Source organism: Melopsittacus undulatus, chromosome 4 (genome assembly GCF_012275295.1).
Source record: "Melopsittacus undulatus isolate bMelUnd1 chromosome 4, bMelUnd1.mat.Z, whole genome shotgun sequence".
In the NCBI taxonomy this organism is placed as follows: domain Eukaryota; kingdom Metazoa; phylum Chordata; class Aves; order Psittaciformes; family Psittaculidae; genus Melopsittacus; species Melopsittacus undulatus.
The window spans coordinates 93,757,856-93,784,982 of NC_047530.1; the positions used below are offsets into that span (position 1 = coordinate 93,757,856).

The following is a 27,127-nucleotide window of genomic DNA, read 5'->3' on the forward strand; positions in this document are numbered from 1 at the left end:
ACTGCCAGGGATGGGACATTTACCACTTCTCTGGTAAACATCCTTTTCCAGCACCTCACCACCCTCACAGTAAAGAACTTCTTCCTTATATCTAAGTTTATCCACTCAAACATCCTCAGTTTACTCTCAAATTACAACAGATTAGTTGTCAGCAGATTAGATAAGAAGTCTGTGTGGCACATCCACATTGTAATGAAGAAGGAAGCTAGAAGAATTTTGGAACAGAAGAGAGAAAGTTGGTTTTGATTTGCTTGCAAAAGAGTACCATGGTGTTCCATTTGTCTGGTAAGGACTTGTGGTAAAGACTATGCGGAAATACAAATATAGGAAGTAACATCTGCATAACCCTGTTTTAAAATCTCAGCACCATCAATACACAGAACTCACTGTGCTCCCACGCTCAGTGGTACAGTTTATGCTGAACTTTCAATGAAAACAGGAAAAAAACAACTCTTATTTGCTTATCTTCAATATATGCTTTTGTCTATATTTTGCTTTTCATTGAATTGCAAAGGCCTGAAGTTACATGTTTGTCTGGGTCTTCTGCTCATAAGCTTTTCTCATACATACACCTGAAGTTCTATTATAATACACTGTTTCAGAAAGTGCTTCAAAGTACACACAATATGCTAATGGTTTCAATTGCTCCCAGTTTAGAGCCTAAATTCCCTTCAAAGCACTGGAGAAATAGGGACAGGCTATGCTAGGATTATGTCATGATGACAAAGTACAGTTCCATTCCTAGCAGGGAATTGAAATAAGCCATTCAAGACATTTACTTGTCAAATTTTCATTTGACAACTTTTGCACCTTTTTGTTTTTAAGTATTCCAAGCTCATGCCATAACAAGCCTTTAAACTGGGATTCCAGATCTGATTGACAAGATGTTCAGTAAAGATACAACCTTGGGGAAATTCCATACTTAGGGAAATGTATTCTTGGTGTGTGTCCAAATTCATACAAATATTGAGGATGTAAAGGAGACAGGAATAGGCAGAATCATCACGCAGTACATTGCCTCCTTTCATTGTTGCTTTGATCATCCTCACCACTGATATGCTATTCTCTCAATGCCAAATTCTCACTTGGCTTGACAAGTGGAATCATATTTTTCCTGCAGCTGACTAGGACTCTTTCTCCAGTAGTAAAATATTTGTTATATTAACTCTACAATTTCATGCAAAAAAGCAGAATAATTCCCATGGGTTTAGCTACAACCTTTCTTGTGGGATTTGCTCATAGGCTTCCTACAGCAACATATCCAAGTACCAGTTAGCCTTAATCTTGCTTACTTAGAGAGCCAATGGTATACGAAACAGACAGTTATAGCGTATAGTTGCAATATATAATTATAGCATAACATGTAACTCATTGAAACCACAGAGCACCCCTGTCAGATACTCATTATTTGCCAAGCTGAATTAAGTGGCATTTCTAGAACTGAAAGGGTAACTTTGGGATACCTCAAAATGGCTAAACAGCTCAAATAAATCAGAGACTGTATTTTGCCTCCTGCATCTGGCAGAAAAGAATACCTTCTTTTTGTCACACAACCCAGAATATTTAGGATTATAATAATCAGAAAGATTAGGAACTCTTTCAGCTGAATACATGTAAGGCAAAAAATCCAGTTTTGTATTCTTCTAAACCTCAGATTTTGCTCTCAGGACGTGTCAAGTTCTTACCAGCAAAAAAAAGGGTTTCTCTTCTATGGTCTTCTATGCTCTTCTATGGAGAGCAGAGGGAGTAGGAGTTAACTATTAAGACAGCAGCATTTTGTACAGTTTGTGAAGATGTTTATGAAAATTATTTCCTGTTACGAAAAAGATGCAGTGTCCAAAATTGCTGTTCCGTTTATAAGTTCCCTTTGTACGCACGTTGCTGGAAATACTAAGGGTTCTCTCTTCTCCTAGACAAACAGCCTCTGTAAGGTCACACAACCATCTAGACACAACAAAATGACAAAGGCATTTCTTAAACAGCAGAGGTTTAGATGGGATTTAAGGAAGAAATTCTTTACTGTTAGAGTGGTGAGGCACTGGAATTGGTTGCCCAGGGAGGTTGCAAATGCTCCATCCCTGGCAGTGTTCAAGGCCAGGCTGGATGAAGCCTTGGGTAACATAATTTAGTGTGAGGTGTCCCTGCCCATGGCAGGGGGGCTGGAACTAGATGATCTTAAGGTCCTTTCCAACCCTAACTATTGTATAATTCTATGATTTCTGGATGATGATGCGTAAGTATTCCTTACACACTCTTTACATTATTTGCACTTTCTCTTTTCCTGTCACTGTCCTGAGAAGTTTATTAATAATTATAGATAGGTGGTTATAAACATTAAAAAGCCATATGGTGGACATGAGAAGTTCATATGGATCTCTGCTGATTGAGACATGGAAGACCTGCTTATCTCTTCATGCTTATTTTTTACAATGTGACTTCTGTGAGACTGTGTGGTAATGTTCTAACATAACTGTTCATCTAGCAACAGGTAGCTGTTTTATTCTATGGGTTAGGATGCAAAAAGGTTTAATTCCACTCCTCTGAAACCTGCTTGAAAGAATAATTTATATTGTAGAAACCGGTTTATATTCCTTGCCAGGTTTTTGCAAGCAAGTAACAATTTACTGATGTGATTGTGAAGGACCAATGCTCCCTTTCATTAAGGAGCTGCTTAATGTACTGCTCTCACATCATAAATTTTGTGAAAATTATTCAAGCTTCTCACAAATGTAATAATAAAATTTCACCATGGCTTTTTCAACCGCATTCTTCAATATTCTGGTTCTACAAAACTGAAAACTCTTTAAAAATAACACAAGATTCTGGGGAAAAAGTAAATAGTTTGCTTTTGAAATAACATGACAATATTTTAGTAAGAAAAGTCTGAAACTCTGAAACTCAAGTAAATGGTGCATAAGTATGTATAAAGAATCATACCTGTTACTAACATGAGTAGACGAATGAATAAAACAAAGCAGAACACAATCTTAAAATTACCATATTTATTTTTTATTAAAAAAAGACAGTATACCAAGGTTTAAAATATAAATATCAAAATTATTGCACAGTTGGCTACCTAGCTTTGTTTGGCAGCAATATCTTACAACATCATTGTTCAATGATGTTCTCTGGCAGGTTAACCAGCACAAAATCCATGATGTGCACCTTTTCTGTTTACATCATAAATAATCCTACAACAGTAAGACAATTGTTCTGGTGTATGTATAAAACAGCATACAGTAATACAATACATGCTTTATGAAAGCTGGAAAGAAGGAAAGAAGAGAGAGTGTCTCTTAATGCATCCCTTACACCTTTGACTCAAACAAACTTAACATTTACCCTCCCATTTGCAGTCATTTAACATAGGCAGTTCCAAGTATACATACAAATACACATATATTAAGAGGATTTGTAATAAATAACTATTGCTTTTATAGGCAGTTTCAAATATACAATCTTCTGTATGTCTTCAAAAAACTAATGTCCTAGTTTAGTCCATAAAAAAAAATGAGAGTTCATCCTCAGGTAAATATCCTTAATTAGAATGTGACTCTGTGAATGTCCCAAAGAGTTTGTCCCAGTGGGTGAAGTAAGGAGCATAGTTTGATTTGAATTTCAGATGATGGAGATCATGATGTGGTGCTCCTCCATACAAACCAAAAGGCACAAGTCGGTGAGTTGACCATGGAAGGTCATATCCTGAATGGTCCTCCACTGACAACCAAATATTTACAAGAAAGAAAATCATTTCTGTCAAAGGATGGCATCCAAGGAGTACTGGGTTGATAGCAGCAAAAAATCCTAGCGAAAGCAATTCCCATACACTGGAATATTGTGTAGTAAGAGCAAATGTTGATATGTGCTTGTGATGCACCTTGTGGAAGGTCTTGTAGAGCCAAGGCACTTTGTGATGAATCAAATGCCACAGAAAGTACTCAAAATCAAACAGAAGCAGGCAACCTACTACTTCCAGCATGACCTCAGGCAGCTCTGGAGCTGTCACTGGCAGATTCATTGGTTTCCAGTACCAGTGGAGAAAAGTCACCGGGAAGATAAAAACAACATGGTGATACATACTTTGAATAATGCACGGCACCATCATTCCAAGAGTCGGATAGTTCTGTGGCTGGATTTTGTATTTTCTCAAGTTTGGTAGTCTAGTGCTTAAAAAGTCCAGTGCAATATATGGAAGACAGAAAGCCATGTATGCTGTAAAAGAAAACAGCACTGGGAAAAATGGAGACTTGATCAATGGCTTCTTTGCTGTGACAAAGTCCCAAAGAGGCTGAAGGTACAACCTGTCGTGCCTTCTATCCATCACGTAGCTGAGCAGCAGCACTCTGTCTGGCAGGCTGCAGTTCATGCTGATAGCAGTCTGAGAAGTCTGCGAATCCTGCAAGCCTTTATGTAGCCTGCTCAAGGAAAACTCCGCCCATTAGAAATCCTCCTTAGCAATACGTAGCTTTAAAGAGGAAGTTCCCTTTCCTGTTATACAGAAGAGGTATAATGCATTACAATCTCGGAACAGAATTAGCTGGCTAGGGTAATCGCTGGAGCTCTACGAGAGACTTGCACAATGGGGAAAATAAGCAGAAATGCAGAATTCTAACACAGGTATTCAGAGAAAGAGGGTAGGAACATTTTCTACTCCACATAGCATACACATGTGGAAACTGCTGTCTCTTAGTAATTTTCAGTTGTGTCATCCTTTGTCTTTTAACTTTATAGGTCAGGAAATACAACCTATAATTGATTTTTTTTTTAATATGGCTGTTATCAAAGATGTAAATGTACCTAAATCATCCAGGATGTTCTCAGATTGTGCAAACACACATTTTCTTAATGATCCCTTGGGTTATACAACAGGCTAAGGCAAAACCTTAAGGAGACCTATACTATGTTTCCAGTCTGAATGTGGTAGTTATGATCTATTACCATCTACTTTTGAGGTTATACTCTCCTTTACGTTCCTGTATCTACCTGACATGGCAAAATCCATCTGACTTGATACAAAACTGAGCCAGTGACTTTGAAAAGAAAACACATCCCCCAGTTGCTGGGAGGAATACAAAGTAAAATCTCTTTATGCTTCCAAACAGCTACTTAGTGACAAGTATTATTGCATCTCACAGCTCATTGAGCAGTATGATATGGAAATCGCTTTTTATCCAAGTATCAAACCAATTTATGCAATTGAAAGGTCCACTGTTCAGCCCTAAGTCCTTTAATGTATCTTCCTTTGACTGTAGGCAAGCACACAGCAGAAGCTAGCAGGCTTGACTCCCAACATTTCTAATTTGCTAAAAGTATTTTAGGGATAAATGATGGAAGTTTTGATTTAACCACTAAGACATCACTCTTTTGTACTTTAAAAAAAGGCAAACAAAGCTTTGAACATTTAGGGAAATGAAGCTTGCCATCAGCTTCCTATGAACTCACCTCTTTTGTAGGTATGGCATTTATTCTAATACTGGAAATGAGCTCAACTTCCTAGATGACTTTATTAGCTTGTTCAGACGATTTTAGTTCCTTGCTATTCAGAAATTAAATCTGATGGGGAGCATGTGAGACAGTATTTCCTTGCTTCTCAGTAATTAAGAATAATTAGTTAGCAGTGACCTTTCCTGAAATATGCATGGACTTCTAATACTTAAATGTGCTTTCAGTTTCCACCGTTTTCTCATAGAGACTCTGCTCTTAAGGAAGTGCAGATTTTGTTCTCTCCTTAGACACGAAGGAGTTTACTGAAACAGCAACATTATTTGTGCTATTATTTAGGCAATCAGAAGCTCTTTGCTGGAGACAGGTATGGCGCAGCCTTCAAAGACTCCACCCATTGCATACACATTTTAGAAATGGATTCAGATTCTCTGCTGTTGTGAGACTGTTCTGTTGAACTCAATTAATTCAAAGTGTTGAATGTAGTGAAACTAAAACCTAGTGAGAAACACTCATCTAATAGATGAGGATCTATATATAAGAGCTTAATTTCTGTTTTCTGATTGTATTTTATTTCGACCTCCATTTCACAATAAAGACGTGAAAAACGCGTCTGTAACTCAATCACTGTCTGGTTCTGAAAATATCCTTATGAGAGACGCTTTCTGTTAATTTATGTAGTTACAATCAGAAATCAAGCCTTTCAGTTGGCACATGAGATTCTCTGTTCAGGGGACTGGAGCACCTCCCGTATTAAGACAGGCTGAGAAAGTTCGGGCTGTGCAGCCTGGAGAAGAGAAGGCTGCATGGAGACCTCATAGCAGCCTTCCAATATCTGAAGGGGGCTACAGGGATGCTGGGAGGAACTATTCATTAGGGACTGCAGTGATAGGACAAGGGGTAATGGGTTAAAACTTAAACAGGGGAAGTTTAGATTGGATCTAAGGAAGAAATTCTTTACTGTTAGGGTGGTGAGGCACTGGAATGAGTTGCCCAGGGAAGATGTGAATGCTCCATCCCTGGTGGTGTTCAAGGCCAGGTTGGATGAAGCCTTGGGTAACATGTTTTAGTGTGAGGTGTCCCTGCCCACGGCAGGGCGGTTGGAACTAGATGATCTTAAGGTCCTTTCCAACCATAACTGTGTTCTGTTCTATGATTCTCTATTTTATTAGAATTATGCAGGGACCAAATTTATTCTATAATGTATTCCAAATCTGCCTAAAGGGACATTGACAGAAATTGTTCAGCTGCCTTGAAGACACTCCTCTGACTAATCCCTAATAGCCATGTGGAGTCCCAAGAAGTTTTAGAAACCACTGCTGCCTATAAGCTAAAATCTAAAGAACAGGCATTTTGCCTGCAGATTATGTCATAGAAAAATATTCTTAAATCCCTTAAGGAAAAATAACAGAATTCTGCAGTTTTATTACCAGTCTACCCTGCAACATGAAGCCCAAGCAAGGCGCAGAATGTTCAGAACTTGTCCCTTTCTGCTGGTGCTCTGTAGGACAGCTGAGAAAAATGAATCCTTGTGCATTAGAAGGCAAAACCTTACTCTCCAGCAACATAGTTCATGCTGTTTGGCTTAGCCACCAAAAAGCGCTGCTCACATATTTCCACTCCACTAACTCAGGTTTCTTTGTCAGCGCAAGGTAAAACATGAAGACAAAGTGATACGCTAATCCTTTTTGTATTTAATTCAGCAATACAACCCTGGCGCCTTTTTTTTCACCCGATTTACTATGCTGCCAAACCTCCCCATATGTTACAGGACTCTAAATGGGTCTCAAAAAAATCAAGACTCCTGCTACAGTTTAGGTTGAAGGGCACATAGTTTGGAATGAGGCCCCGCAAAGGGTCTGAAATAGATTCCACATGAACACAAGAAGCAAGCACCTACCCCAGGCTCCACTGTTAGGTACAAGCTGCAAGGTAAACATCAAAACACTGAGTAGGAAAATGAGGAAGAGGCAGCAAGAGGGAAAACTAGGATCATTGTACTGAAGGTATGTCACAGAAACTAACGTCACAGCAGGAGAGGCAAAACGTCTTTATCCCTTCTCCTCTTCTCCCCTTCTGTATGAGGGGACTATTGTACCAAGGATAAGGCAACATCCCAGTGCATGCTGAGCCTTCTACAAGAAAGAGGGTGCTGGGCAAGCGGGTTGGGAATTTGGTGAGGACAGTAGCAGGGAAGCAGGACAGTCATCAGAGCGCAGGCAGGCAGCGGCAGCCCCTGCTCTCGCATCAAAATGGACTGCGGTCCTCGCACCCTAACTCACCTCTGTCCGGGAGCCTGAGCGGGAGGGACTCGCCGCGTTGCGCCTCGCCGGACCGGGCTGTCTCGCGGTGCCCCAGGGCTCCGCGCAGTTCGGGGTCGGAGCCCCCCGCGCCCCCCCCCCCCGCAGCGCCTCAGTGCAGCTCCGCTGCGCGGACAACAGCGCCCCCCTGCGCAGGAGCCGCGCACAGCCCGCCCGCTCCCGGGCGGAGGCTGCCAGAGTGAATGCGGGCTTGCGGTTAACTTACAGGGACCAGTAAATACATCCCGGGCTCTGTTACCATTCTCAGGGACAACACCTTTCTGGGGCAGGACAGCCAGGCAGGCATAAATTTGTCACAGGTGGGGAAGGAAAGAGGGGCTTTGCATATTTATATCTTTCCAACCTAGTCCCCTTAGGTTTAGGTACACTGAGATTCAAATCTAGAATCTCAACCCACAATACAGACACAAGTCTCTGTTCCTCGCATCCCAGGTAAGCAATGAGAATCCTGAGCCCTTGGATATGCTGAGTACTTGAGGATGAAGAACATACATATTCCTCCTCAGTTTTGATGAAAACACAAAGTACTTTTCCTAACAAGAGCTAACACATTTTCTTAATCAAAATATTTTCATACCAACACCCCACCTCCCCATGCAAGCTCCACTGAAAACCTCCCCAGCCAGCACAGAAAAAATGCTTAGTTATAGCTCTTGTTAATGAATTCCTAACAATGGCTGTGGATGGAAAGCTGCCAGCAAAGTAAATAGTTAATTCTCCAGCTTTATATTATCAGGATCAGCTTTACAAACAACCATTACGAAAAGCTTCTAAAAGTCTTTCATTCAGAATTTGTAATTCCCTGGTGAAAAACTGATTCACATCCTCTACAACTGCACATGTGCATCATTTCTGGAGGAGTCAGAATGCAATAGACATTTTTCAGGTCAGCATCCTTAGAAAATAAGACTTAGGCAAGTATGTTCCAGGTCTATCCAATTGGTACTGTCTATCCAACCTTGGTAATCTTTTATTTCATAGAATCATAGAATAGTTAGGGCTGGAAAGGACCTCAAGATCATCTAGGTCCAACCCCCCTGCCGTGGGCAGGGACACCTCACATTAAACCATGTCACCCAAGGTTCTGTCCAACCTGGCCTTGAACACTGCCAGGGATGGAGCATTCACTACCTCCCTCGGCAACCCATTCCAGTACCTCACCACCCTAACAGTAAAGAACTTCCTCCTTATATCCAGTCTAAACCTCTGCTGTTTAAGTTTCAACCCATTACCCCTTATCCTATCACTACAGTCCTTACTGAATAGTCCCTCCCCAGCATCCCTGTAGGCCCCCTTCAGGTACTGGAAGGCTGCTATGAGGTCTCCATGCAGCCTTCTCTTCTCCAGGCTGAACAGCCCCAACTTTCTCAGCCTGTCTTCATATGGGAGGTGCTCCAGTCCCCTCATCATCCTCGTGGCCTCCTCTGGACTTGTTCCAACAGTTCCATGTGCTTTTTATGTTGAGGACACCAGAACTGCACACAATACTCCAGGTGAGGTGTCATGAGAGCAGAGTAGAGGGGCAGGATCACCTCCTTCTACCTGCTGGTCATACTTCTTTTGATGCAGCCCAGGATACGGTTGGCTTTCTGGGCTGTGAGTGCACACTGCTGGCTCATGTTCATTTTCTCATTGACCAACACCCCCAAGTCCTCCTCCGCAGGACTACCATGAATTTCCTTTTTGCTCAACATGTAGCTGTGCCTGGGATTGCTCTGACCCAGGTGTAGGACCATGCACTTGGCATGGTTAAACTTCATGAGGTTGGCATTTAATTGATGATTTCAACAATTTTGTTCATAGAAAGTTATTTGAAAATAGGCTGCTGCAGAAGAGAGGCCATTATTAGCATGCTCGTGATGGGCAATGCTGCAGCATGACTGTGTTTTGTAATACCTCAAAGAAAGGAGACATTGTAAGTGCTTTAATAATAGGAAAATCTTCCACGAGACCCATGTTTTGTTATATACCAGAACACCCATCCAGCCATCTCTCATATCTTACAGATTAAAGTTATTTGTAACTTTTCATATTATTGTTTCATTTTTTTTTTAATGGCACATTCACCACAAAGACTAACTTACAAAAAACTGGTTTATTTTGTTCCCAAACTGACAAAATTGTTTCTCTTACAGGGCTCAAGGCAGTAGGAGGTCTTTTGTCATCTCTTCCTATTCTGAGGCACTTCAAGGCTGTTTGAGTTCATGTGTAAACTTTCATCAGTGTTATCACTATCTACAGAATTACTAAATAGTGTAAAAATGCTCTGCATTGAGCTAATACATCATTCAGTATGTAGCACCAACAAACATAGATGCACTCTACCATACTTAGGCCTTCTACACGAAATGAATGGTGTGAATATATTTGCAGATGACCACAGAAAAAAGTTTTCCAAGTTCCAAGCTCACGTGGACAAAACATTGTTATGTTTGCATAAATCCTTGTATGCCCAGTTGTGTTGTACATCTCTAAGCCAAAGCCCTGGATCATGCACTCACTTCAGATGCACACAGGCCTGTGAGCCTGGCAATCCACCAGCTGAATGGGGACTACTGTCTTCTGGCGTAGCTTGATCACATCACTAAATGCTGAGACCAAGACAGCAGAAGGGGTCTGATGCCCTCTGTTCTGCCAGTGCACTTTTTATTATTCAAAGCTGACATCCAGCCAACATTCAATATCATACACATACACCTGTAACACAAAGATGTCTATAGACAATGCACTAAGCATGTAAATCTCCTTTGAAAGATGCACCATCCATTGCTACTCATTCTTATTACATCAAGATTCTATCCTCCAAAAAGATGTTTGTGGTGCCTTATTTTGCATACTTCTTTTCACTGACACCTGTCCAAGTTTGTTTCACACAGTGCTTGTAATTTTAGCAGGCCAGGGAGAGCACAACAGCTCACCATTCCCATAGCCACCCCTGCTCCAGCAAAACTCCATGGCTTTTGTGAAAAATTCCCACTATTCTGGCTATATTTCCAGGCACACAAGGAGCTCACCTGCATGTAAAGCTGATATCACATAGAATTTAATACACCTGCTTTTTTGACTGCACATCTGCTGTATACAGACTGTACAGCCTGAACATGTTTATGATTGAAGATGACAAAAGTCAAAAGCTGGCTCAAGCGTACCATGGCAGAGATTAGTTCCCTGCTTTACTATGTGGTTAAATGCTATTTATGAAATTACCAGTCTGTTAATCAATCCAATTACTCAAAGTTTAAGAATGGGATACAAGATGCTTTCCACCATGTCAGTGGTTTGAAAGGTTAGAAAATGACTCTGCATTGTGAGCAGTTATTTACAATTGGTACCTTACCTAAATGTCTCAGAGAAGTCCCCTCAAAACAACATTAAAGTCCTTTTAGGCTTAGTAAAAGCCTCTTTCAGGACCCAAGTAAAATGCAAGCTTACTTGGTGATTTTATTTATTTTATTGTACTTTTTCTATGGCTGAATAGTTGTGAAAAACAGACAGCTTTCTGGACTCTATCCCAAAGATTCACATGCATTCATGAAACAAGAAGTGAAACACAACACATCACTCTGAACTCCAAGCAGCTCTCTTGTTTATTGAAATATTTCAAGCTTAACAAACATGATGCACATGGCTCTTGCTGTATCCCATTCCCTCACAACCACTAAATCAGCCACTTTGGATTCCAACAGAAACTTCCTTTCAGCACAGCAAGGTGGAGTAAATATGGCTGCTACAAATATAAAGCAAACTTGGAGGTCCTGATAGGAATCACAACTGAAATAGCATGAGCCACTTTTTCCTTAAACAAAGCCTGAGGATTCCCTGAGTCTGAATTAGGAATTAAAAAAAAAAACAAAGCAAACCCCAAAAAAACCAAAAAACCAAACAAAACCAACCAACTAAAAAAAACCCAACCAACCAACCTAATTTTTGGCTTATGCATATTTTTGCTCTTTAAAAAAAAAAAAAAGAGTTTGTCTCAGTTTAAAATGCACTATTTTCTATGCCATGTTGAAAAGGGGTTTTATCCTGTTGGGAATACTGACAGAAATCTGTGTTGAATCCAAGCATGGCACAGAGATGATCTGGACTGAGGCAACTGACTCTGGAGGTTGTTCATACATCTACATTTGGCATGGAACTTTCGTCTAATTCAGAGGAGCCGAAGTCTTCTGCATAATCAATGAAAAGAGCAAGGCACCTACACCACAGAGAATTACAGCTCCAAAGTCAGATGTGATTCCTTTCCCCCATTAAATGAGGACTTAGTCAGCCTTTGAGGTGGAAACTGAAACAAATGGAGACTGCCATTAATACTGCCAGGCTTCACCAGAATGTTGTGTGGTTCCTGAACACAACAGTGGCAAGCACCACATAAGCAGCTAAGAAGTAAACATACCTTCAAAGCAGCAGATAAGTAAAGGGACAAGTCCACGCAAATTAAGTCACTCAAGCTATAAAATTAATGCTTTGGCTCTTCCCTCATCAGTAGTATACTGAGGAGCTTGTTTTTTAGTGGTCAGTGCAAAGAAAACAAAACACAAGTATGTTACATCATTGTCCTTGAAAGCCATAACCTATTGACAAAGCTATCTGAAAGTGGTACTCCTTTCAGCTACTTCTCTTTTTACTTGCCCTTGCAGATTCCTGGAATGATCCTTATCCATAGCTGGTATGTGAAACATGACAGGCATCAGCATTAAATCAAGAAAAATGCAGCAATTAATCACTACCAAAATAGTAGATTTCAACTGACATTGATGAGCTTCTCTGGTTTCATGACAGTTCTTCTGGGCAATATTGAAAGTCATCTAATGTAGCTAGGTTGTATGTGATGGCTCAAATAATGAAGTAATTAAGTGCTTTTTAAAGGACCAGTACCAAATGGGTCACTGCAGTACAAGGTGTATTTCTGAAAGGTATTCAGAAACAGCAATGTACTGAGAAACGGCAGTGTCTTTTATGGACAGTAAAGTACCTATTGCTTTAACTGTCAAGCACCTGAGGTGCTGGATGAACTAACTTGTCTTTCAGACATGTCACTAAACTTATATGCACATGACATATTCCTTTTGTGCAAAGCCACACTGCTGTTTTTCAGTACCATACCAGTGTGTGCAAAATCAGCAGGGTACAGTGACGATTTATGCAGGAGAGAGAAATAACATTGAGAAAAAACAAACCAATTATGAACCTAATTCAGTGGTTATTGCTCACATTTTAAAAATGCATCATAAATAAACAATGTAGCATTACTGCCAGAAAAGCGTATGTTCCAAAAAGATAAATTTCTGGTGAGCTTTGACTGGTGAGCTATGACTTTGAAATACCATGTTAGTTTAGACATACTTCCTAATCATGTTAATTATTTCATTATACATGCGGTAAGGTGCATCAAGGCCCCAGATGAAATCCAAATGTTCCCATTCTGGAATGTTTTTGTGGTAAACCAAGTTTGTGATTTGAGTGAGCAGCATAGCAACATCCTTCGGGTCTGCCAGCCAGTCATGTCCACCAGTCCACACTGCAGTTGGTACAGTCATCTCTTTTATTTTGTAGAAAGGGGGAGTAGACTGAGTGAAGGAAAGCAAAACCGAAAGCATTAGACAGAAAAACTCTCCAGTGTAACATACTGTTACATTGCAGTGTAACATACTAGCAAATTCAAGAAGAATGTCTCATTCTTATTTTCTCTTCCTCTCTTGGGCAGCTAGAGATGGAGTCCAGACTCAACAGAAAACATAATTCTCAAGAGTCCTGCCATATTACAACACACATAGCAGTAAAGGTGTGCTCTGAGGAGCTTACAAGACAGTATGGTAGCAGAAGTCTCAGATGCATCCCACTCAAGTTATTTCTGAACCCTAATTAAATATGAAAAGTGACTGCTACTCTGCAAGTATCATACTGCAATATTACTTATCACTAATTTTACAAGGGGCAAAATATTTTCAGTATTGCACATAGAAATTTGAAAAATACATGGAGATTAAACAGGCTGGAGACAAGCAACACGTGTGTGTGAGTGTTAGTGTGCGTGTGCGTGTGTTAATAGGCAAGTCTCCAGTCTGGTTACTGGGTGGCTCTTTAGCATGAAGCATAAACACAGCACCCAGAGAAGTGCCTAAGGAGTTCTTTTTGTGACACTAAAGAATCATAACCATAAAAGATGCCTACCTGGTTGTAGTGAGCTGTATTTGCAGCCTTGCTTCCCCAGTCATAAGCTTTGAGTTCTCCACTCTTCACAGCCTAGAAATAAACAAATATTCACACATACAAAGGAAAACTGAAACACTTCTATCTCAGGAATAAAAAAGTATAGGTAACCTGGAGAATTGGCAGAGAAAACTGACACAAGAAACAGTGAAATGACAAATATTAACAAGGACAAGTGTCACTGCTTTGCCCAGTGTCACAAGAGTGGGAAACACTGACATTCACCACCATTAGACTTTGTCCTTTAAGATTTCACCCTCTTTCTTAGCAACAGTAGGAGAGATTAAAGAAAATGCTTCAGTGTATCCAAAGTCAGGATTTGGCAGCTCCATGCCTACTTCTGAAATATTTACCTTGCTGTCTGAAGGTATATGAATACAGCATGAAGCTTTCCTAGAAACCGACTCTGCATGATTTATCATCTATTCTTTTTCAGAAACAGAAGTCTATATAACAGGGATTTGGGGGGAGGAAAAGGGTGAAAAGATCTTCACAAATTTCTTTCTGAGCCAACACCTGAAGTGCTACAAGATCACAAGCAGCCCTGACCACAGCTTCCATAGCAAATGCCTTCTCTTTCTTGTCAACCTGCAGAGCAAGCTTCAGGCACAATAATGTCAGAGTCATGAAATTGTGTAATAAGGTGAAATTCAAAATATACTAATAAAATATACAATGAAGCTAAAGAGAATAGAACAGAATGCCTGATGCTTTTCACTGGCTAAAAATATATCTTTTAATCAAACCAGGGTTTGCTGAAAGGGGAGCAAATACTTGTTACAGCATCCCTCTGAATTTAGCTTTTCCATTGTACTGTTTTTGGCCTGATGTACTTATAGTTGGACTGATGTACTTATAGTTAACATATCTCCAAAGAAATAAACAAAAGGGGTGAGCCACCTTAAGTCAGTATCATCAAAGCAGCTACAGTGAACAGCTGCCACTCTGAAAATCAGTAGTTCCAAAGTTTCACTCAGCCTATGCTGCACATATATTCTGGCATTTTATTCAGTTTAAATATCAAATACATCAATATCCTACAAGCAAGACAGCCATGGACATTTTAGATTCTGGAAATTCTACCTGGCTCCAGTGGATCATATTTTGTACAGATGTCCCTGCAGGACAATGTGCTGAATACACATCCACTCGACTCTGCAAGAAGATAATTAACATGGTTTACTCCTCATAGTACAGCTGTTCTACTCATTATTGCTTCCTGAACAAGACAAAATTTTCCACTCCTCTTAAAACTGCTATAAACAAAAGTTAACTGGAACCATACCTATGGATGAGGTAAACAGTTCAAATGTCTGGGGAATAATTACAATTAACTAAAGAACTTTAAATCTAATAATGATATCCCTTAAACATCTTTCATATATTAAGAATATTTTTAAAATGCTAGTGTTGTAAAAATTGGGAGCACATTAACTAATATTTAGATGGACCTTCAGAGAAGCTTTCTGTTACTCTACATGTAAACTAGTAGCTGTCAGTCCAAAGTGATTCAGAACCTCTTACAATTTGAGTTTAGAAGTACAAAATACCCAGGGAAGCTTCAATCCTGGCAGAAAAAAAAAAAAACAAACAAACAAACAAAAAAAAAACCTGTCCACTATTAAAACCATGAAAACTGCATGTGCTGGGCAAAAAAACATCCAGAAAATGCACTTCCACCTTGATATAAAAAAACCAACCAAATAAACAGAAAATCACCTCCGGGTAAACTGATACCACCTTCTACTGATTTCAAGGAGTTAGAAACACTTTAAGAAGCACTGTGAAGAAAGGTGGTCTCATACTGATTTCTGTTAACTGGCTTTTAGACAACAAAACAAGTCCTACGAACAAACCTTCTGGAACTCGGACCACAGATGAAGCCATCAGCAGGGCCAGAAATTGATCCCAGAGAAAACAATTGCACATGTCCACCAAAAGCACATAAAACTTTAACAGTTCTCTGAAAATAGCTGAAAATTAGAGCTTTCTTCGTCACTTAATTGCAAAAGCAATTAAATAATTGCACCATCATATTATTTCTTTTACCCACTTCCCCAGCAGATCGAAAATTATGTATTTTAGCTTTCCAGTAACATTTTAAAAAGTTAATTCTATCCATCATAACTGCACAACTAATCTATACCAAGAAAATATATTAATCCAAACTTAATATGATGAAGGCAGCATTAAGGGTTTTCTAATTACATGTAAAGGACAATCAGTACAGCGATATGCAGTTAATACTATGTTAAAGTTTGCAATAACTTAGCTATTAACAGTCACTAGAACACACCATATTCAAGTTTCTCTCATTAAAACCACACAGAATAAAGAACAGGTTGCCACAAAGGTCATCAAGTATTCTGTGAGTGCAAACATGGGTAGCAAGCCACTTCAGCAAAAAATTCTGAGGGAGGAATTGCTTCTTTCCAAACATGTCCTACAAAATAACAAGAACATAGGACAAACATGTAATTGCATAGAATCACTTGGGTTTAGTTTTCATACCACAACATACTTGAGGTAATTATTTCCATTTGCCCTGGTGACAGGTGTGTCATGAAAATTATTTATCCCCTTATCAACCTTGTTTACAGTCCAGTCCAGAAGGTCATGGTTAGTGCTTCTGCTCCAAATGATACAGTCCATTAAGTCCCACAAAAAGCACCTGGGAACTAGGACAATCTTTCAAGAATTCCAAACCTGACCTCAAATCCAAATCAATTTTAAATTCAGTATTTTACAAAATAGCGTACACTGTCTTGTCATCAAAGTATGTTAAGCTGTGTCTGCTAATGGTAATGGCTTTGTAGCTGTAACTTCCTTTCCTCAAATCATGTAAGAAAAACAAGTCACATGAGTTGTGGTGGCCACTTCCTCTTGATGGGTATTTTTAAAATATCCAAGGATTTTAAAATGGCCCACTGAGAACTTCCTTAGAAGTGACACAGCTCTTTAAAGATAAACCTGACCCAAGGGTTTCTCACTGTCACGTACTTCTGCACTCTAGGCTTTTTGCAAGTCACCATGAGAAACAAGTTCCTCAGCACAACTTGAACATCTGCAGAAGGCACTGATCAGCTACTGTTCTCATTAGACAAAGTTCATTACACAAGGAACAGAAGATTATAGCTGTTAGTACTGCTTTTAACTGCCTTTGGAGCAGGGAACTAATAATATAGACAGACATGTACTTAAATCTGTACAGCATTAAATCTCTACAAGGTACATTAGAGATGGGTGTATCTCCTACAACAAACAGCTGTGTGGGAATCTCCATGGGTGGTGGAAAGAAAAGTGATGGTTAAAAATTACACACAGTGGCGTGTTCACAATGTCTGACTTCAGGCACTCATTGCAGCCTGCTAGTCTGCCTACATACCCTTTGATGTTAATGGGGAAAGGTAAACTCCTCCAGAGCATGACTCACAACATCTAAATAAAGCTGCTGCTCTTAATCATCCTCTGAAGGATTCTCTTCCAATACTAAATGGTTAATTGTGAAACAAATCTGTGAAAGTTCATGACAATTCAGAAGTATTCTGTATTTAAAGCTATCATGTGACTCTTCTAAAACACACTGACTAATTAACTGTGTGATTTCTGTAGCTGAAATTCTAGAAACATGGAAAAATATAGTTTTATTCCCCCTATTAACTTGTAAAATATTACTTTAAATGGATGCAAATTGTCTCATTAGGCAGTATAAACCCAGAAAAGCCACTGTTTACTTCCACAGCATTATTATGAGAAACTGGACAGTATTCTTGTCAAATAGGTTATTCACTAATCACAGCTGTTAAGCCTTCGCTATGCTGTTTTGAATTAGAAACGGAGGCATCTCATTTGGCTTAAAACATTTATGCTAAAATACAAACCTTGAGTAGCAGGTCAGGAAACACTCCCAGTTTTGCCAGAGGGCTAGTGACAAACTTGACTGTAGCTACTGGTGCCAAGGCAAAGAACATTTTGATTTTCTTAGCCAGCTGTGGCAAAGTTGAAAAAGCAATGAAAGCTGTAAATAACAAGAGAATAATTAACAAAGCTCAGAGGGGCAAGTTAGAAGGGAATTTTACATGGCAATGATTCTATAAAATCTAAGAGCAAGTACACAAAAGTACTTTTAGATTAATGGTTTGATTGTTTTATTTAGGATGAATTTAGAGACCGCACATTAATCTAGTTACTATAGAGATTAAATGAGGCAAATAAGAAGGATTGTTTTCTTCTGAAAAACATATTCATGCTAACTCACCCAACACTCTTCTAGTTCTTTCTCTTTGCAGGTCTAAAAGCACCTGAACCAGGTCTTACATACAGCAAAATATTCTGGAAATTGGATTCTTTATTCTACACATCTGATGACTGTCATTTTATTATCCATAGTTCATCAATTTATTTTAATAGAAACTGTACTGGTAGCTACCTGTGACTTTGAATTTATCTTTTCAGCAGATTCCCACTTTAAGTAAACACAGAATAAGTCTTTCATTTCAATGTTGACGACAATTCCAGGAAGCAGCTAAAGACCAGAAGCAACAGATTTCAAATGCCCTATTTTTTCGTCATTAAACCATACATGTGGAACTTGATATAATTTCAAACACAATATATTCTAACAACTGCATCTCTTCACATACCCATTGTGGTGCCCTGTGAATGACCAACGTAAAACACTTGTTCCTGGCCAGTTTTCTTCAAAATGAAGTCCACTGACGCTGGAATGTCATACTTAGCCATTTCATCAAAGCTACAAAGCAAAGATAAAAAGTCAGCTGTGTAAGTAAAGTTATCAGTGTGGAACAGCTGCACAAAGCTTTACTGCACTGAAGATCAGTCACCTGGACATAAAGAAAAGCTTCCTTTGGATGAAGCTGAACTGCATCTACACACAAGCATGGGTAAAAGCAAATTCTACTGACCAGGCTGTCTCAGGATACTATACTAATCATGAAACTTCCCTTTGCTGCCCCTGCATATGTAACACCACATGTGACCAGAAAAAAAAAAACTTGTACATTCACAATGTGACTGAACTAAGACGATGGGCAAAGAGAGGAAAAGAAGCCTGCTTGCAAACAGCATATGTAGTAACCTAGCAAGACAAGGATACCTGAAAACCCAGAATTCTTCTTGCTTCACTGTGAAGTGTGTATGTTTTCTGGACCAGGTGTTCCCTCTGCTGTTTCCGAGCCATACATCATAGCCAGCATCTGCCAGCATAAAGCCAAGGCTATTGTAATCCAAGTTTGTGATCCAATTGCTGGCATCTGCAAGCAAACCATGCTGCAGAAACACAGCAGGCCTTGGACCTGAAAAATAATGCATTTATCATAGCTTCCTGTTCACCTGCAACTGAATACCTAAGAATAATTTAAGTGAGTTACTGAAAGACTAGATTTGGACTTTGAATATTTAATCTACTTGACTTAGTCTACTAACAAATCATATATTATTCATAGTGCCATGAATCATGTGCTTTCACAAAAAGCTACTTTTTATCATTAAGAATTTTAAACTACCAACTTGTTAGTTTTCTAACTAAAGCAAAAGAGTCCTTGAAGTTCAAAACAGGCAGCAGATATGCAACAAGCAAACATGAGAAAAGTGGGAGCTACAGGAAAAATACAGGTACCCTTTACAACTGTTTCAAGACCACAAAAAGACCATACTTAAAGTGGTCCAAACAGACACCACTAAACTACTTATGACTCTGACCTTGCCCCTAAACCTGGAGAAGGCATTCCCATATATGTACTACTGAGATCTTTGTTTCCCAGTCAAGACAATGCCAAACTCGCTGCTGAGCTGTGGAAATTTACGCAGCTGGTACTCATACTACCTCTATGCAACTCACTTCCACTACCAAAGCTCTGGCAGAAGCTGATGAGCAGTATAGGAGCCAACAAGGGAATCAATATTTCACAGGACTTTCTCTCCCTGACTTAAATAGTTAAAAAAACCTGCAATCAACACCCAGGTAGAATTAAGGAAACCTCTCTCCTGACTTCCCCATCATGAAAAGGGAAATGACATCCTTATGTGGAATACAAATTAATTATTAAATAAATAAATAAATGAAGATTATTCCTGCTTCTACACAAATAAACTAACATATCCCTTGGAATGCATCTGACCTTCAGAAAATACAAAGACCTCTTTGGCTCTTGCAGCAGTACAGGTATTTTGGGCATTTTTTCTGCTTTAATAACTGAAATCTGATATCACGGTAACTTTAGTTCAATGCCAGAGATTACTCAGGAATTACCTCCTCCAATGACACATCATTCTACTACAATACTGAATCATGAGTACTTCCTCCATTGAGAATTTAGGCTTGGATTTTTCAGCAGAAGCAGCCGAACCACAACCATTTCAGTCACCTGTACTCTCCATTCTGGGTCACGTCCATAAATGTTTGCTACGAGTTACAAAATCCAAATAAGCAATATTCCTCCCTCCTAGCAACCTCTATACCTGTGATCACAAACCTATTCAGTGCCTGCTTTTTTCATTTTGTAAAAAAACCATGTGGCACACTGTCCCTGCAACCAGAGCAAATCTCCATCAGTGCCAAAGTGGCACTGGAGACAGTACAGTTCAACACAACTGTTTGTTGCAGTAATACTTCATTGCCTTATGAACAGTGCAGGATTTTCAAGCCTAACATTAAATTTGTTTTCAGGAATGTTCCCTTTTAGCTGTGATACTTTCTTCCCTTTTATTAAATTCGGATCAACAAACCTCACTTTTTGAAGAACTGGCTTTCCTCAGGCTGCTATCTGCATGTTTCATAATGTAGGAAGGGGAAAACTGCTTAACTGCTTTAATGCTTCCATTCTGTTCCCTATTAGCCTTCAGTTTCTGCCAGCTCTGTTTTCACTTTACCAAGCAGTCACCAGATCTGCACATGAATTACACAATCATGCAAACTGACTTGCACAATAATAATTTTGTGTATCACCTTTAATCCTAAATCTCCCAGAGGGGAAATAAGAAAGGTAGGTCCTTAAACTACCCTTTCCATGGTAGAACATTTTGTTCTCTTCACTGTACCCCCAAGAAGTTGAAGACAGATTTATCTCCATGCCCTACTTATGCATGTTATGCAGGAAAAACTAAAGCAAAACATCATGTGATACTCAATTCCAAGGAATCCCATTCACATTATGCAGGTATTGCAAAAGAAGAATTATGGCATATATACACTGAGTCAGCAGTAACACACCATTGGTATCTTTCTGAGAAAAGATACCAAGTCTATAAAAACTTAAGATCAACATGAACTTTGAAATCTTCATTCTTCTAGGAGATCATACTTCCCCAAATGTGCTCAATAATCCTTGTTTTCAAAATCAAAGCACTTTGCAAAACATGAACTTGGGGTCAAGGGTGTGGCAAGGGGAATGTGGAGAATTCCCACAGGTCAGGAATACTTCTGTTTGTTTATGTCATCAAAGGATTTGACAAGATCAACAGGTACAAAGACAGATTTTTTCCTCTGTGCTTCCCTGCAATTCTTAAGTACAAAGACACCTGCTAGGTTTGAGTGGTCTCATACATGCACTGATCTTCATAAACCCACCTTGTGAGAAACAGCACACAGTGCAAACATTGTAACATACAAAACCAACAGATAAGCTCAGGGAGACTGTTGCTTGGCCATTGGCAGAGGAGAGCAGTTTTGCACAAGTTTTGTTCACACATCTACAGGACAATCACTGATTTCTTTTGAGCTCCATTTTTAACTCTTATCCTAGCTTTTTTCAGTTGAAAGGGTCCTGAGGCAGTCCTCAGAATATGCAGTTTCTATACAAACAGGCTACTGCTGTTGTATGCATGCAAATTGTCTAAAGGAACATTTATAAGGGGTGATGACAAGACTTGATACCAAATTCAGCCACTGCTGCTTAAATACACTTAGCTCCACAGACATTGTATGAGGATAGCAAGCCAAAGGCTGTATGTCTCTCCTCTTCTACCTTAGTCTCACTTTGAAAGCACTCCATCATCCAGCCTTCAAAACACTTTTTGCCTTTCTTAAGTTTTGGTTTACATTCCCCCTATCCTTTTTATCCCCTACCTCCTCACTTCTACACCCCATGCATTCCTTCCATGCACTTTCCAGCTGTCACAGTAAGTCGTAGTTTTTAACAGTGCTCTGGTGGCGCATGCCAGTGCTCCTCCCAGTCTCCCATCAAATTACATCCATGAGACAATTTGGTCTGAACCAACTCTTGTCAATTACCGGTTACTTATCTCAGTTTGCAATATATTTTTACATGTATTGTACTCAAGATGCTCTGAAAGGATTTTATCTTATCCCTGCTCATTGCAAGGGTCTTGGACTAAATGCCATTTGCAGATCCCTTCCAACCCAAAACATTATGATTCTATGATTCTGATATTGTTTAAATAAGCTTAAACAGATACATAAAATATGACACCCAAATAGTACATACAATTGGTCTGGATGTAGCTTATTGCAAAGGGAGCTTCAGAGAGGTTAAAATTAACTAATGAATTCTTATGCAGAAATCAGACAGTAATTATTTTGTGAACATTCCAGTGGGAACTCCCGTAGTTCAGTTATATTTCACCAAAAGAGGAACTGCCCCTACTTCTGAAAACAGTCAGGCATTTTTAACAAACTTATTTCTTATAAAGAAGCATTTTTTAAAATTATTCAAAATGTGGTTTGAAATAATACAACAATTTTACAATCAATCTCTTTCCAAGATACTTTATGCCTTCAAAAACACAACAAATCTCAACCTTTACTTTCCGCTTCCTAGAAAATCCAGGCTGCTCAAACCCTCAAAAAAAAAAAAGATAAATTTAAAAGAACAACAAAGGGCTTGTATTAATGTTACATAAAGGCAATCCCAGGAAAATACAACTTTCTAACTCTTTCTCCCTTCCTTTACTCAAGTCATTCTACATATGCCTATTCTGGCCATAAGATTCACCAGTAAAATATGCTAATTGTATATGTCATATGGTCTTTAAACCTTTTCTGAATTATTGCAGGAGAAAAGTTTTATAAATCAAGGAGAGCTTTTTTATGACTTTCCACTTTTCCAAAGAGAAATAAATCTTACCTTTACTCCTTTCATAGTCTTTTCTTCCATAAGGAATTCTGTTAATGGAAAGGATATACCCATCTTCTGTTGTCACTTCGTACTCCTCACTAGGGTATCCTCTGAAGGTAATAATTTGACTCTGAAGAAAAAAAAAGAAACTACTTGGGAGTCAAAGAAGAAAGAAAATAAACCATTTTGGAGTCAAAGTCCTCCTCAGTTCATTAACATGTGCAAAATACTCTGGGTTCCTTCCGAAGATGGGATGTGAAATTAGTCTGTGGTAGGAATGTGCTCACCTATTCAATGCAGACAGGTTTTCTTATGGACTGTGCCAGTATGGAGTCAGGAACTAGCCAGAGCACAAACTTTACCCAGGGAATTTAGGAAGACTCCCTAACCTGTCCCTGTCTACCATCTGGTTAGTTACACCCTGCTTACACTGAGAAAGGCTATTGAAGTGTTGGAAAGGAGATGATGATAAGAGGACAAAACACCATGAAGCAGATTTGGCAGACAAAAATCAAAACTGTCTGCTCTCAAGGAATGCAGAAATTTCCAGTAACAAACAGGTGAGGAAAGCAGAAAGCCACTGGCACCACACTGGCATATGGAAGAGGAGGGAAGAGTACTCTCTCCTGAAGGGAAAGGCTTCTTTGAAACCATTCTGGATTTACATCTGAACTTTGCATTAAATTCTCTGTTATACACAAGACACAATCATGTTTAGGCAATGTGCTGAAATGAGCCACAAACAGGTTTTTTTTAAAACAGCAGCTTTAAAATATTAAGGTCATGCTCTTCACATGTGCCAGCTGCTGACATTGTCACCTCAGCTTGTAGTTTCATGTGCCATTTCTAACTCACCTTTCTCCTCAAGCCTTATTCCTGTTACAGAGATTTTACTTTGCTGACAAGCCAAACAAGACAATAGTAATAGAAAAATAAAAAAGCACACTTCTTTAACACTATGATTACATTAATAGGTTTACCTCCAATCTCTTATGTCTTGAGCTTTATGTTGTTTCCATTTGATGCAATGCCACTAGGATAAAGAGCATGCTACTTAATAGGTTTTATGACACCAACTGTGCCTTGCGAAAATTAAAGAAATGCAAGACATTTCTGTAGTTCTATTCTGAGGCTGCTAGGCAAGAAGAGAAGGAGCATTTAAATAAACATGCTATTTCTTTTAAATATATCTTTAATCACCCACAACATTAACATTCCAAAATTATTTTAAGGCTATATTTCATTCAAATGCTACTAGCCTTATACTAAATGACTATTTTCAGTCCTCAAAATGATATTTAGATGATATTGACAACTCAAGCACTTCTCTCCTTGCAGACCTCAAGCATTTACAGCCTGAAGTATCTTCTTGCTCATGTGAAAATATAGCACAGTTTAGATGGGGCAGAGGAAAGAGCAACTAATAGCAATTACAAACAGCAAACTTTTTCTGGAGTTGGCTGTTGCAGCAAAAGAAGAATAAAGTTAAGAGAGTAAATGCTAAATGGGAATGAAGGCAGTTGTGGGTAAGAACACGGGAGCATTGTGCTAGTAGCCCAAGTATGGTTCATAAGCACGCACTTCTGTAGCAGTTAAAGAGTGTTCTGACAGGTCTGGATCAGAAAACATGTGACAGAAAGAGCTGTACAGGCAGCAAGGGACCACGAAGGGCCTGGAAGGAGGAGAAGCGAAAGACGACATCTCGCAGAGACCCGAAGCAGCAGCCAGCTGACCGCGGACCTGTGGCTGCAGTCTCCGGGGTCTCACTGCGGCTGTGACGGGGGGAAGGACCGGGTTTGCGGCCCCGAAGCCGCGGAAGGTCCGCAGGCCGCCCGGACGCCCCTCTGCTCCTCGACCCCTCTCCTCGCCCTGTTACACCCACGTCCGCACCCAGGGAACACCGCTGGGCACGCGTCGGGCACGCTTCCCTCACTGCCACGCCACTCACAATGTTCATGTTCGTTTCGGGATCCACATTCCTCTTCCCTCTGGCGAACGCACCCGAGCCGGCGATGCTCTGCAGCAGAAGAGCGGAGACCACAAGTCCCCGCATCCTGGACCTGCGAGAAGGCGAGCGGCCCCGGCTCGCTGTAACAGTCAAGCACAACCCGACGCTAAAGCAGCGGTGAGCTCCGCAGAGCCTTATGAGCCGTCTCCGCCGGGGGCGGTGGCCGGCACGGGGCCGCGTCACAGGGGCGGGGGCTACTGCCCGGCTGACAGGGCGAGAACAGGGCCGGTCGCGCTCGTGTCAGCGGCGGGGCGGCAGGGCAAGAGGCGCGGCCGGGCTGGGCACCCGGGTGTGTCCTGCGCCGCTTCGCGCCTCCCCTCTTGAGTGACCGCGGCCCAGCAGAGCCCTGCTGCGGAGCCGGGACTGCCTGCGGACCCCTGTGAGCGCGGCGCTGCCCTGCGCGGCGGGAGGAGCGCGCTAGGCCGGCGGCGCAGCTCAGGCCATACAGCGCGGCCTATCGGCGGCGGCAGGGCCGGGCCCTCCCTGCAGCGCCCCGCGGGGCGGAAACCCGGCCGTGGGCAGCTGCTGCCGCTCCGTGCCGGCGGGCCGAGGGTACGCGGCCTTGAGCTACCTGAGCCGCTGTGTTTCAGCCTTCTTCGAGTAATCCTTGTGTGGGCACCCCGCGCGCTGCGGGCTCCATTGTCAGAAGTTTGTCAGCTTTGAGAACGGCGCCCGTGATTTTTGCTCCCCAGCCCTCCCCTTCGTGTGCGTGTGCTCCTCACCCGAAGCCTCCGGAATCCTCACAGTGCCGCCCTGCCTCGATCACGCCGCAGAGCCTGCGGCGGTCTCCAGGGCGAAAACAGCGGCAGGAAGAGGTGTAGCCTTGTCTTCCACGGCCTCTCCGCAGCGGGAGCATCCCCGGGGGCGCCTCCACAGTGTCGTGAAGAGCCGGTCCTTTGTCGGGACTATAAAGCGTTGTCAGCAATCACTGTTATCCTTCCACAAATAGCTTATCTATCTATCTATCTATCTATCTATCTGTCTATCATCTTTGAGCACAGTCAAAGTATGTCAAATCTAATACAGATGAGCTTAAATTACATGCAGGCAGACAGTTCCAGCAGAGTTATCATCACAGCTGCTTGCAAACCTGCTTTACCTTCATGCTCTGAGGCAACTAATTGGCATGGCACTACATACTGTAATCTCCCAGAGAAGCGTGTCTGTGGTCAGGGGATGTGTGACCAGGCTTCTAAAAACTTGGACCAAATTCAATCCTGTAGTATAAATATTCATGCTACTAGGTGCAGGTCCCGAGTAATATCCTCAGAATAATACAGAAACCTGATACAAAATACACAGTGGTAAAGCAAGAACATGTCAAGAACAGAAATGTTTGTGTTTATTTAGAAAGCATTAAGATTTTAACTGAAGCTTTCATAACATCCCCTTGTTTTGATATATGAATACATGAGTTGATACAAGTGACATGACAGTATGCAACCGTTTGCATTCCTGGATTCCATTTCTTCGGAACATATGGTTTTAAAGAACTTGGGTAGCAAAAATATTGCTCAGTGATTCACTTGGGTTTTCTGTCGAATTAATTACAGGGTACCTTTCCCTCTAGACAAAACCTAAGTTATAAAATGCCACAACTGCTGCTGTCCAACTAGGCAAAATTGAAACCAGCATAAAATAAGATATTTGATGTGAACCTGTCATTTATTATGATATAATTAACCTACATTACTTTAATAATGAAAACTGAGTTTCAGGCAATTGTTTTGCTGGGCTAGTAATACCAGGGGAGAATTCTTTGTCAGCAGGGATCTATTTCAGCTCCAAGGAAATTTACAGATACAGATTTTCTCAAATTCTAAAATGTGTAGGTATGTTTGAAACCATTTGCTATTCTTGCATATGTACAGAACACTCAAGTAAACAAAGTCTTTGTATCAAATATGAATGCAGTTGTTGTTTTCCAGCCCGTTTCTGGACACATGTATTCCAAGTTCTTACATTTGCTGCTACACCACACAGCTCTCCCAGGACAACAGTCGGGCCAGCTGTAGGTTTCCTCCAGGTGAAAGCAGCAAGGCTGTAGA

At 40.5% G+C, this 27,127-nt stretch overlaps 2 protein-coding genes across 2 annotated transcripts; both read right to left on the bottom strand.

The window, feature by feature from the left end:
* Positions 1–3,006: 3,006 nt before the first annotated feature.
* Positions 3,007–7,825, bottom strand: CH25H (cholesterol 25-hydroxylase). Its single transcript, XM_005144034.4, has 2 exons — positions 7,725–7,825; positions 3,007–4,488 (listed from the first exon to the last, which is right to left on the bottom strand). Exon 2 carries the CDS (start codon positions 4,364–4,366, stop codon positions 3,539–3,541), a length of 828 nt encoding a protein of 275 aa, XP_005144091.1. The 5' UTR covers positions 4,367–4,488; positions 7,725–7,825; the 3' UTR covers positions 3,007–3,538.
* A 3,502-nt stretch (positions 7,826–11,327) lies between these two features.
* On the bottom strand, positions 11,328–25,462 carry LIPA (lipase A, lysosomal acid type). Its single transcript, XM_005144035.3, has 9 exons — positions 25,020–25,462; positions 23,081–23,201; positions 19,093–19,291; positions 18,620–18,729; positions 17,858–17,994; positions 16,273–16,419; positions 15,060–15,131; positions 13,938–14,009; positions 11,328–13,333 (listed from the first exon to the last, which is right to left on the bottom strand). Exons 1-9 carry the CDS (start codon positions 25,122–25,124, stop codon positions 13,100–13,102), a joined length of 1,197 nt encoding a protein of 398 aa, XP_005144092.2. The 5' UTR covers positions 25,125–25,462; the 3' UTR covers positions 11,328–13,099.
* Between the last annotated feature and the right edge of the window lie 1,665 nt (positions 25,463–27,127).

Bases quoted from the DNA above. Each gene is read 5' to 3' on its own strand.
- CH25H (XM_005144034.4), bottom strand. From the start codon at position 4,366: ATGAACTGCAGCCTGCCAGACAGAGTGCTGCTGCTCAGCTACGTGATG.
- LIPA (XM_005144035.3), bottom strand. From the start codon at position 25,124: ATGCGGGGACTTGTGGTCTCCGCTCTTCTGCTGCAGAGCATCGCCGGC. The intron at 16,420-17,857 runs GTTTGTATTTTA...GTTATTTTGTAG, and splicing joins TTCCTGACCTGCTACTCAAG to GACATGTTTGGAAAGAAGCA. The intron at 13,334-13,937 runs GTAGGCATCTTT...TCCTTCACTCAG, and splicing joins ATACAGCTCACTACAACCAG to TCTACTCCCCCTTTCTACAA.